Source organism: Rhea americana, unplaced genomic scaffold (genome assembly GCF_003343005.1).
Source record: "Rhea americana isolate MKP2758 unplaced genomic scaffold, rheAme1 scaffold_481, whole genome shotgun sequence".
NCBI classification, from domain to species: domain Eukaryota; kingdom Metazoa; phylum Chordata; class Aves; order Rheiformes; family Rheidae; genus Rhea; species Rhea americana.
This window is the reverse complement of record NW_028186625.1, coordinates 175401-186541: the sequence shown is the minus strand read 5'-3', so window position 1 is coordinate 186541 and position 11141 is coordinate 175401. Positions and strand designations below refer to the sequence as shown.

The 11141-nt window shown below is 57.1% G+C and overlaps 3 protein-coding genes across 7 annotated transcripts in view; 1 reads left to right on the top strand and 2 right to left on the bottom strand.

Moving 5' to 3' along the window:
* The window catches only part of LOC146589056 (uncharacterized), an 8434-nt gene extending 6260 nt beyond the window's left edge, over nucleotides 1-2174 (top strand). The window contains exon 5 of the mRNA XM_085316962.1: nucleotides 256-2174. Within this exon, the coding sequence (XP_085173088.1) occupies nucleotides 256-1665 (1410 nt within the window). The 3' untranslated portion in view covers nucleotides 1666-2174. The remainder of the gene's footprint in view (nucleotides 1-255) is intronic.
* A 1192-nt stretch (nucleotides 2175-3366) lies between these two features.
* On the bottom strand, nucleotides 3367-5816 carry LOC146589055 (uncharacterized). 3 transcript variants are annotated; one of them, XM_085316929.1, is made up of 3 exons: nucleotides 5597-5816; nucleotides 5254-5368; nucleotides 3367-4984 (listed from the first exon to the last, which is right to left on the bottom strand). In XM_085316929.1, the coding sequence occupies exons 1-3, from the start codon at nucleotides 5750-5752 to the stop codon at nucleotides 3669-3671; spliced, it is 1587 nt and encodes a 528-aa protein (XP_085173055.1). In that variant the 5' UTR covers nucleotides 5753-5816; the 3' UTR covers nucleotides 3367-3668. The 3 variants fall into 3 exon arrangements, with proteins under 3 accessions (XP_085173055.1, XP_085173053.1, XP_085173054.1); XM_085316927.1 differs by having other exon boundaries at nucleotides 5254-5816; XM_085316928.1 differs by having other exon boundaries at nucleotides 3367-4981; nucleotides 5254-5816.
* A 723-nt stretch (nucleotides 5817-6539) lies between these two features.
* LOC146589054 (E3 ubiquitin-protein ligase TRIM7-like) lies at nucleotides 6540-11086 on the bottom strand. Of its 3 annotated transcripts, none has more exons than XM_085316945.1 (9): nucleotides 10633-11086; nucleotides 9601-10075; nucleotides 9048-9143; nucleotides 8715-8945; nucleotides 8541-8563; nucleotides 8001-8116; nucleotides 7760-7819; nucleotides 6851-7493; nucleotides 6540-6788 (listed from the first exon to the last, which is right to left on the bottom strand). In XM_085316945.1, exons 2-8 carry the CDS (start codon nucleotides 10015-10017, stop codon nucleotides 6979-6981), a joined length of 1458 nt encoding a protein of 485 aa, XP_085173071.1. In that variant the 5' UTR covers nucleotides 10018-10075; nucleotides 10633-11086; the 3' UTR covers nucleotides 6540-6788; nucleotides 6851-6978. The 3 variants fall into 3 exon arrangements, with proteins under 3 accessions (XP_085173071.1, XP_085173070.1, XP_085173072.1); XM_085316944.1 differs by having other exon boundaries at nucleotides 6882-7493; XM_085316946.1 differs by having other exon boundaries at nucleotides 6882-7493; nucleotides 10679-11086.
* Between the last annotated feature and the right edge of the window lie 55 nt (nucleotides 11087-11141).

The window sequence follows — 11141 nt, the reverse complement described above, 5'->3', positions numbered from 1 at the left end:
GCAGGATGTGTGACGAGGAGGGCGAGGGCAGAGCCGGACCCGCAGCGGGAAGGTGCCGAGCAAGGGGACGGGCCCGGCCCGGGACCCGCGGAACGGGAAGGGGCCGAGGCGAAGGGCGCTCGGCAGGAAGTAGCGCGGGAGAGGGAGCGGAGACCGGGAGGAAACGACGCAGGCAAGGAAGCGGATCAGTCCGGAAACGTAAAGGTCCTCAAGGAATGCAAAGCCCAGTGCAGAACCCCCGCCCGGGAGAAGAAGTACGTGTGCAACGAGTGCGGGAGAAGTTTTGGCCAGAGCTCGAACCTGATCGTGCATCAGCGAATCCACACGGGAGAGAAACCTTACAAATGTCACGAATGCGGAAAATGCTTTAGGCAGAGCTCCAATCTGATCGTGCACCAGAAAACTCACACGGGGGAAAAGCTCTACGAGTGCTCCAAGTGCCAGAAGTGCTTCCAAGACAGGTCGCTGCTCACGCGGCACAAGCGAGTTCACATAGGAGAGAAACCTTTTAAATGCCAACAGTGCGGGAAGAGCTTCATTCACAAATCAAGACTTSTGGTCCACGAGAAGGTACACGTAGGAGAACAAATCTGCCAGTGTCCTGAGTGTGGGAAATGCTTCCGGGAAAAATCAAAGTTCCTTCAGCATCAGAGACGACACATGGGAGAGAGGCGATACAAGTGCTACGAGTGCGGGGAGGAGTTCGGCCAGAGCTCGGACCTCAACGTCCACCAGCGGATCCACGTGGAGGAGAAGCTCTACCAGTGCTCCACGTGCGAGAAGTGCTTCAAGGACAGGTCAACCCTCATCAGACACGAGACAGTGCACACGGGGGAGAAACCTTATAAATGCCACGAATGCGGGAAGAGGTTCACCCGGAGCTCGGACATTATCGTGCACCAGCGAACGCACACGGGGGAGAAACCCTTCGAGTGCTCCGAGTGCGGGAAGAGCTTCAGCCACAGATCCAATCTTTTCCGGCACCAGAGGATGCACACGGGGGAGAAGCCGTACAAGTGCGAAGAGTGCGGGAAGCGATTTGGGCAGAGCTCAGAGCTCATCGTCCACCAGCGAACGCACACGGGCGAGAAGCCCTACCATTGCTCCGAGTGCGAGAAGTTCTTCCGAGGGAGATCGACGCTGTTCAGGCACGAGCGGCTGCACACGGGCGTTAAACCGTACGAATGCACCGAGTGCGGGAAAAGCTTCGGGCAGAGCGGGGACCTCATCRCGCACCAGCGCTTCCACACYGGAGAAAAGCCCTACCASTGCGCCGAGTGCSGSAARTTCTTCWGYAACARRTCMAGCCTSGTKMRRCATCAGAGGYKGCAYKCGGGGGAGAAGCCCTACAAGTGCCACGAGTGCGGGAAGAGCTTCGGCCAGAGCTCGGACCTCATCGCCCACCAGCGAACGCACACGGGCGAGAAGCCCTACCCGTGCCCGGTCTGCGGGAAGAGTTTCAGCAGGAGATCGAACCTCGTCGTGCACCAGCGAGTGCACAGAGGGGACAGACCCTGCAAATGCCCAAAGTGTGGGAAAAGCTTCCAGGCGGACTCGAATCTCGCCGTGAAGCGGCGCGCGCCGCCGGAAGAGAACGCTCGGCAGTGCCCTGAATGTGCAAAGCGTTTCGAGGCGGGATCGAGCCTCGTTGAGCATCAGCGATAACGYGGGCGAGAGGAGCCCTGCGAGTGCCCCGCAAGCGGGAAGTTCTGGCTGGAGATGAGAAATCGGACACGAAAGCGAGAAAAAATCAGTGCTTCTCCTAGGGAAAAGCTTTCCGCTTTGAAGGGTTGCAGACTGCAAAGGCAGGAAAGACCGAACACGCGAATGACCTGAAGTAGGCTGATCAGAGTAAATACTATAATTTTGGGGGCTAATTGGTTCTCCTTCCTGTTGCGTTCGCTCAAAGGGCTTCACGTGCTCTGTGTCGGTCCATGACTTGCCCGTTCCCGCCCCGCCGGTGAAATCACCTGCTTCCTGGGGTAAAGGCTGGCTGTCATTCCCTCCTCTGCCTTTTAAACCCTTCCTTAAATCCTTTGATATTCTCCAGGCTGAGTCATCTGCCCAGGGCACCATCGGTACCCCAAGACACYGTAGAAATCCGTCTTCCCTTGCACATCCTTCCCTCCCCCAATGTGTATCCAACCGCAATAAAAAAGGCCCTTTATTCCCAAGGAATTTTTTGTTTATCTTTTACTGATTCTGTGATTCTATGATCTTGCATTTTTATGCCATCTAAATAGCTGTACATTAAATTTAGGGTTGCTTCTGGGTTATCTGCTTCTTGCACGGCAGGAAGAAGCTGCTGTTGTAGTAAGTCAAGGGGGGGAAAAAATAGGAAGAGCAGCAGCTCCCACCTCGGCGAAGGTCTCCCCGGATCTCCACCTCCGCCTGTCTTTGGGGGTCGCTCCCCCCTCTGCTCCATCCCCTTTGCTCCGCTCCGTCCGGCTCTGGAACGGCAATCTGAACAGGGCAGGGTCGGCGACACGCTTCTCTAGGAAAAACGGGTTGGTTTTTTTTGCGGGGGGGAATTCGTTCTAATAAATTCTTCTTGCCCGTAAGGCGCGAACACATTGCAACTCTCCACGTAACTGTACTGACCAAAGAAACGGCACCTGGGAACCTGGGTATCTYGGAGGTGAAGTCGTTACCGCCGCGGGAAATCACGGAGGAACGTAGGAAGGGACCCCTGGAGATCAGTTTGCTCGGGGCCGCATCCAGGCGAGGGTGCAGCGTCTCCGAGGACGGAGCTGCCCGCGCTCCGGGCCTCTCTCGGGGTCCCACCACGCACGCCGTGATTTTCTCCCCGATTGCAACGTGGCTTGGTGCCCGCGCCGGAGCCCCTGCAGCCCCACCTGGGTTCCCCACCCTGCCCGTAGCGCCCCCCCCCCCCGGCTCTATTTAAGCTCATCCCTGGGGCTTCAGCTTTTTCCTGGCTCCGCTGGAGGAGCGGCTCAGCCCGCGCCCGGCCGCGGACCCCTCCTGCCCGGGTTTCTCCCGCCCTCCGCAGAAATGCCTTTTCCCTCCCCGAGCAGCACCGAGGACCTGGAGCGGACCGGCCGTGCAGAGCCCTTTGGGTGGGGGGCTTATTGACCACTCGATTTCCAGCATCTCCAGCTATTTCCTCTGTGAACTCCAGTGCTGTTAACAGCCTCGTGCGTTTTGCCGAGGTTGCTCCCCTGCAGCCTCGCTGTTYCCCCTGGACCAGACCGAGTCTTTCCCTGCCCCGGAGGAGGGAAAGTGAGGGATTCTCGATTCCTATTTTTCACTGGAGCTGGGGCAGGATAGGGAGAGCCGTCTTGGCACAAAGTGCCTTGGAAGACAGAGCAGTAAGATGCACAAAAAAAAGGAACAAAAAAGGGGCCCTTATCTAAGGAGCAAACTTTATTTTGGGTGAGGCTGGAGCAGCAGCAAGGTGGAGACCGTCGAACTGCGCGACAACGTGAGACGTTAGCCTTTGCGCTACTCCGGCTGGCCCCTGCTTCGACCTTTCCTTCCCCTGAGTGGTCTCCGATATACCGAAATGCAAATCTCATGTGGAAGAATATTCCAAACGTCCCACACTTGGAGAACGGACCTGTYGGCTTTTTGTCTTCGGTTTCCTATACGCCAGGCACTTGTAAGCTTTTTTTTTCTTTTTTCTTTTTTTTTTTTTTTCCTCCTCTGGGTCATCTCTGATCCAGGAGGTTCGATCCCTCCTCGAGGGACTTGGCGCACTCGGCGCACAGGGAGCGGGTGTCTTCCCTGGGCGCGCCGCCCGGAGCGCCGGCGCTGGAGCTTTGCTCCGCGGCTTTCCCGCACTTGGAGCACGCGGCCGTTCTCCTTCCGCCGTGCCCCCGCTGATGGACTATGAGGCTGGATTTCCTGGTGAACCTCTTSCCGCACTCGGAGCACGGGTAGGGCTTCTCGCCCGTGTGCGTTCGCTGGTGGGCGATGAGGTCCGAGCTCTGGCCGAAGCTCTTCCCGCACTCGTGGCACTTGTAGGGCTTCTCCCCCGAATGCCACCTCTGATGTTTCACCAGGCTGGATTTGTTGCAGAAGAACTTGCCGCACTCGGCGCAGTGGTAGGGCTTTTCTCCRGTGTGGAAGCGCTGGTGCGTGATGAGGTCCCCGCTCTGCCCGAAGCTTTTCCCGCACTCGGGGCACTCGTASGGTTTCTCGCCCGTGTGCAGCCGCTCGTGCCTGAAGAGCCCGTACCTCCCCCGGAAGGACTTCTCGCACTGGGAGCACTGGTAGGGCTTCTCCTCTGTGTGTGTCCTCTGGTGGATAGTAAGCTCGGATCTCCGTGCAAAGGGTTTCCCGCACTCGTGGCACTTGAAGGGCTTCTCCCCCGTGTGTACGATGTGGTGGGTGAACAGGTTTGATCTCTGGCTGAACCTCTTCCCGCACTCGGAGCACTCGAAGGGTTTCTCCCCCGTGTGAATTCGCTGGTGCACGATAATGTCCGAGCTCCGGGTGAACCTCTTCCCGCATTCGTGGCATTTATAAGGTTTCTCCCCCGTGTGCACCCTCTCGTGTCTAATGAGGGTTGACCTGTCCTTGAAGAACTTCTCGCACGTGGAGCACTGGTAGGGCTTCTCCACCATGTGGCTTTTCTGGTGCRAAGTGAGGTCCGCGCTCGTCCCGAACTCCTTTCCGCACTCCTGGCATTTGAAAGTCTTTTCCCCTCTGTGCAGCCTCTGATGGCAAATGAGCTCGGATCTGTCCTGGAAGCATTTCTTACAGTGGGAACATTCGTAGAGACTTTCTTCTGCAAAGAGCTGCTGATCCCCCTCGTGCTGGGTGATCTCGTGTGCTGCTTTCGCTGGCTCCCGTCCCCGGCGTCCCTCCAGCCCCTGCTTGCTCTCGCCAGCTTCTCCCACCAGAACGCTCCCAGAATTATTCCCTTTGGGTTTTATCACTGCTGTTTCCTCTGGTTTTGCTTCGTCGGGGCCTCCCTGCTCCCTGTGGTCCTCTGCGCCCTCCTTCTCCACCCTGTTTCCTGCTGGGTTAGACAGAGAATTGAGCCACGTTTTAACCACATGGGGAAAAAAGGGGGAAATCTGGGAGGGGAAAGGGGTAACCGATACTTCTGCAACCGTTCCCAGACACCGGCGAGGAGTCACGGGGCAGCGGGTGAGTGCRGAGGGCCTCGAGGCCAAATTCCGGCGAGGGCAGTTTGGAAGGGACGGCCGGCGCCGGGATATGCCACCCCCGGTACCGTCCTTGCATGCAAGCGCCGAAACTTGAGCAGCCCGTGCCGCGAGGACTCACCTTCGCCGATGTGCCCGGGGACGCCCGTGCCCCCTCTGCCCGGGGCACCAGGGGCCTCCAGCTCTCTCCCGTCTTCCATCCAGGCAGCCGAGGCCGATCCGGGCGCTGGAAAACGCTGTTGGAGAAGACAGACGCCCGTCAGCGCTCTGCGCCCCGGGGCGCTTGGGCCAAACCGTGGGCAGCAAATCACGCTCGCTCTTCCCCGGTGGTTTTGCTTTCCGCGATCCTCCTGGCTCTGGTGGAGATTTCCCACCCCCAACCCCGCGGCCTCCGGAGCGGCTCTTCTCCTCCCCGGGGCCACCCGGGCAGAGAGGTCCTGGGGACCGCGGGGCCCCGGTGCTACCCGTGGCGGGCCAGGCTGGACCTTGGCGACGCGATGCTCAGCGCGGCTCGGCTCGGCTCCCGCTCCGGCCACGGTGACTCCGGGCTGCTGCTCCCGCCCCTTCCTGCGTGCCGGACAGMCGGGTCCCAGCCTCCGGACGCCGGGGTCCCAGCCCATCCCCGGCGCAGCGGAGGCCGCTCGCAGGCGAGGGGATCCTGCCTGCCCCTGTTGCAGCCCGGCTTGCTGCGCGGAGGCACAGGAAGGAGCTGGGAGGAGCGGAGGCGGGTGGTTCCGACCGTGCCGGGGGGCTGCGCTTCGGGCCGGGTCTCGCCCCGTCCCTTGTGCCCTCTGCTGCGGAGGTCAGGAGGGACCTTGAGGCCGGTGTCTCCCGCTTGTAGCAGGGGCCGCGGCTGCGTACGTCCTGCTTGCAGAACCTCCTTGTGGGTGACTGCAGGTTGCCTGAGCAGAGGGACCCAGGAAGGGACGGGGAGAGGTGGCCCTGGGCGCGCGGCGCAGCGGGCACGGGGAGCTGGGCTTGCCCCGGGGCTGTGGGGTTGCGGCCAGGAGATGTCCTCCAGCCCCTCTGGGGCTCTGGAGCAGCAGGAGCGAGAATTCAATTGCAGCAATTCAGTTTGCCCCGAGCCAAGAGGTGCCAACTGGGCCCACGTGTCGCTGTGCGTTTGAGCCCCTGGCTCCTCGGGCAATTTTGCAGTGGCTGCAACGCTTCCCTGCCTGGTGGGAAGGACCGGGGAAAAGCCCAAGGGCAGCCTGACCCAAGTGGAAGGAGGCACCAGCTCTTTCCAGATGGCTTGGTGGGAGGAGGTCAACCCACTGTGGGCTTGGAGAAGGCACCCAGAGCAGTCCTGGGCCTGGGACTCCTTCTGCAGCCCCCAGGAACTGCTGGGCAGCACGAAATGAAGAAAGCGAACTTAGGGTTTTTTGACAAAATTTCTTCTAAGAGAGATTATCTTTCAAATGTAATGTTTTATATAAAAAAAGGGAGAACACCAAGAGCACAAGACTCCCTAAAGCAGGTTGTWCTCGAGCTCCTCTGCTGCTCGCAGCAGGAGGGATCAGCGACCCAGGTCAGCTAAAGCAAACCGGCTTCTACGCCCGAAGCAGTAGCGAGGGCAGGCGGGGAGGGGGCCCGTGAAGCGAGAAGGCTGCTCCGTCCCCACCCTCGCGCAGACCCAGCCGTCCAGGGGAACGGGACCTAGAGGAGCCAGCCGTCCAGGGGACGGGACCTAGAGGACCCAGCCGTCCAGGGGACGGGACCTAGAGGACCCAGCCGTCCAAGGGACGGGACCTAGAGGAGCCACCGCTGACGCAGAGGATCGGACGAGGGGTTACCACCACGCTGAGCAGCGAGGCACGGCTCCTCCTCGCTGAAGGGCTGGCCGTGCTCAGGGGCACAGCTGGAGGCGGGACCCTCTCCCCACCCAGAAGAAAGAGAAGATGCTCTCGCCACCAAACAAGACCTTTTGGAAAGTAAAGACTGGGGGCTTTTGACCAGAGAAGTAAAACGCCACTTGTCCCCCTCCATAGTCCAGAGACACCTGGATCCTCCTGGGTTTCCCATTGGCAGGAACCGTGGTTGCAGGAGAAGTGAAGGCCCGGTACTGATTCCCGCAGAGCCCTATTGCCCAAATGCCCTCCTCGGGCAGAAAATCAACCCAACCTTTCCTCCTCACAGACTCCCTGGCCACCCCAACAGCCCAGGTCCCCCCGTCCGCCACCTCCACCTCCCAGCAGTGTCTCCCCGAGGCGAACCCCTGGCAGCTCAGTACGCAGCAAGACATGTCGAACCGCTGCGGTTTGGAGGGCAGATGCTGCCGTGCGTCTGTCCATCTCGCCCCCCTCCGGTCCCTGGACAGGATGAGCCATGCGTTGGCAGTGTCGGGGTCCAGAGTCACAAACGCTACCGGGGACAGAGGGGGGGAAAGACGGGAGCGTCAGAAGAAGACATCGCTTCCTCAGCGCCTTGTCCTCGCTGCACAAGCCCCAACACCGGGAATCTGCCTCTGTCCTGGGCATGTGGGTGTGAACAGAGACTTTTCTGCAGCTTCCCATTCAGGAAAGCTTTCCCAGTTCGCATACTGGAGGACCTGAGCGAGCTCGACTGTCTTGGGGATGTCAGAAACTCCGGTGTGAGCTTAACCATGATTTCTTGGCTAAGAGACTCACCTTTTCTGTCTGCTCCTGGAGACGGTCCTTGYCCTTTCTCCAGTTCAGATGGCAAAACGTCTGGGGGATGAAGAATACAAAAGCTGTCATGTTCTCTGGCTGCTAATTCTGCTTTCTCCTGCCCCGGAGGCACTCGTGTATCCGTGCTTTTCTATACCTTATAGCAGGGAAGGGGCAAAGAGCAGACTTCTCCTGAGCGGAGAAAATAACCTCTGATTAGACCAGCCATGCGCCACAGTACCTTGGAACCTCCTCAGCATCTCTTCGAGAACAATGTTTTGTTGAGAAATAATATGGACTTTCTGTTCCAGGTCTAGGAAGGGCTCCGTCGGCCTCCAGGCACTGTCCTTCTCCCACCTGGATGCAAACAGTTTTCCTTAGTCCTGGGATGTACCGCAATTGCACGGCTGCAGCTTGAGATGGTGGGACTTTCCCTCCTCCCTCCGCTTCCCAAGTAACTTGGGGATGGGGAATGAACCAGCTTCCTCCAAAAGGTCCCCAGCCTTGGAGCTGCCAACCAGCTCTTGGGCCTGCGGGGCCAGAGATCCTGAGGTTCTTACGGCCGAGAGAGACCTCTTGTTCTAGGGGTGCTGTCTCCCATGGCATCTCCTCGCTGGGGACTTCTTTGTCCCCACAACTCTCTATTCCTCACTTCAAATCCTGCCKCAACTGGCAAAATTTTCACCTCTGTTCCAGAAACCTCAGCCACAGCTGGGATGTTGCCCCTGAGCCCTTCCTCTGGTTCAGCATGCTGAGATGTGTGTGATTAAAGGGTGCGTACCTGTTCACAGTGCTTTTGCCATCCTAGAACAGACGGAGAGAGAGAGAAAAACCCTCAGTGTCCCATTCCAAAGTTAGGGAATGACTCCAGCTCAGGTCATGCTGCGTTTGCATTCGCCATGATTTCTGCTGGAGTTTCTCCTTCCCTGCCCAGATGCCCAGCAAAATGTCCAACCTGCATGAATTTACTCAGGGGTTGCTCAAGGCTCCTCTCCATCTCGCAAATCAGGATATTGAGGAGAGAAATCCTCCCTGCCATCTTGGCCTCCTCTTCCTCCTGCCTCCTCATGATCTCTTTGTCCARCTCGCCCAGCCGGGCTAGGAGGACAAGCTCTTGCTCCTTCAGAAACCGGCGCAGCTGCCGAAATTCAGACACAATCTTCTGCCTCTCAGCCTCCGTCTGCATCTGCAGGACACACGGATTGCACCGTGGAAGAGACGTTGGACAGTACCAGCCCAGCGGTACAACAGCTCTATTTTTCGCTGGGTGATGGTGATAGCTGTTTACCAAGTAATCCTGGCATTGCCTCTCTCCAGTCATTTTCAATTCTAGCAGCTCCTCCCTTTGTTTTTTGAGATTCTCCAAGTCTCCGCGAGCTTGTTCCTGGAGGAAGAAAAACCATTTGGCAAGATACACAGAGAAGAGAAGAAATGCAATGCTTGAAAAAGGAAAACACGTATTCACTGCACAGATGGGAGGATTAATGAGAAGTCATAGGACAACAGAGGAGACCTGACTGCTTCTCCAGGAAGGCGGTTTCATTCTCAGCTAACAGGTATTTTCCAATTTATTTTTAACTGATTTTAGGGGAAGGGTTTGGTCTAAAAACTAATAGTTTAACATTTTTAGTCAAAATAAGAGTTGAGCAGGCTTTTTCTAGTTCCTGCCTAAACATTTTTTTCTCCATTTATTCATTTTCACGGAAAAAGAGCTATAGAGAACTGTAAAGCAAGCTGACTTGAAGCCTGTGAGAAGCTCCAAGAAACTGCAGCACCACTTAAGGTGCTCAGGTAACATCACTTCCAGAGAGGACCAACCCAAGCTCAGTCATGGACCTGACCATGTTCTCCTGGGCAGATTCCTTTACGCAGGCTGTAGTGGGAACTCCGTGAGCCTTTTGCCCATCATGGCTTGAGGAAGCTTCTTTCACATCACCCTTGTAGGTGAGTGTCCTGTTGCGCCACAAGCAGAGRTGCTCCTTCTCCTCTCTGTCTCCTCCTAGACCCAACAGCTTCAACTTTTCAACTAAATTGGTCAGGTGGAGTTTTGCCTGGAAATTCCCTTTCCTGAGCCGGCTTCTGTGGGTGGCTCCCTCTGCATCTCCAAACCTTCCTYGCTCCTGCTGGGATCTGGCCGTGCAGCCTCCGCAGCTGCTGGATTCACGGCACAGGTTCCCAGGATCCGGCAGCTGCTGCGGGACGGTACGGCATGGGGCTTCCTCTCCCTCTTCCCTTGTGCTAGATGAGTTGGAGGCCATGGCCGCTCTCTCTCTMGACTGCTCCTGGCTGCTCTTTTCCTCTGGCCCTTGCTGCCTGCTGTGGAGTAAAAATATAAAAGATCTCATCATGGGTGGAAGAAGGAGGAGAGTGGGTTTGGTTAATTTTAGGAGGGGAGGAATCAAGCTCTAGCAAGCTTGTTTCTTTTACTGGGTGACTGGCTTGAATTTTGATGTTTGGGCATTTGATGTGAGATTCTTTTCATCTAAATGTAAATCTCCAGTTTGGGTATCGACATCTCAGGTTGGTGACTCCGTTCCCATGAAAGGAGACYGAGTCAATAGCTTTGATCTTCCCAAATCCCACCCCAGCGGCTTACACCCCCAGGTTCCCTGCTCTCCTGCATAGATAGCACCAAAGCACAGGGCCCTTCAGACAGCAGAAGCTCCAAGGACAGGGTTCATCTCACCGTCCTCCAGCTCTCTGCAAGCCGTGAGACTGCAGCCTCTCGAGAAGCTTGCTTGGGGCAGACAGAGCTCCACCAAGCAGGGTGCAAAAGGCACTTAGACAACCCTTCACCCACCGCTAAGCTCTTGGAAAGAGATCTCAGCAGAGCCAAGGTCCCTTWACGGTAATGTCCCAAAAGAGACACTTACCTGTTGTGCAGTAGCACAAGAAGCTCTGCGGCCCAAGGGACCTTACCAGTTTTTAGAGAATGAAGTGATTTAGTCCACTGGGCTCCTCTGCAGCTGCCCCGGCGGGTCACTGCGGCACTGGGAGAGCTGAGCGGCAGATCACGAGGGCACAGAGGGAAATACCAGCCCTATTTAAGGAAACACGGGGAGGAATGCTCTGCCTGGTGCCTCCGTGCCAGCGGAAGGCTCACAGTTGACCCTCAGYGGATCAGTATAGATGGAGACGTCAGCTGGACAAAGCTTTGGACTGAAAATGCTTCTTTGGTTGGGCTATAGAAGAAAATTTCTTTGGCTGCCAAGGGTAGATGGGGCATTTGTCACCATGTAGCACAGAGACCAAGTGTTGATTTCTTGCACACAGGAAAGACGGTGTCTTCTACGTGGCGTTGGCCACCTTGACAGCTACTTATATAGCAGATTTTTTGCACTATTATTTTCTCCTCCCTGTATTTTTATGCTGCTTTAAAGCA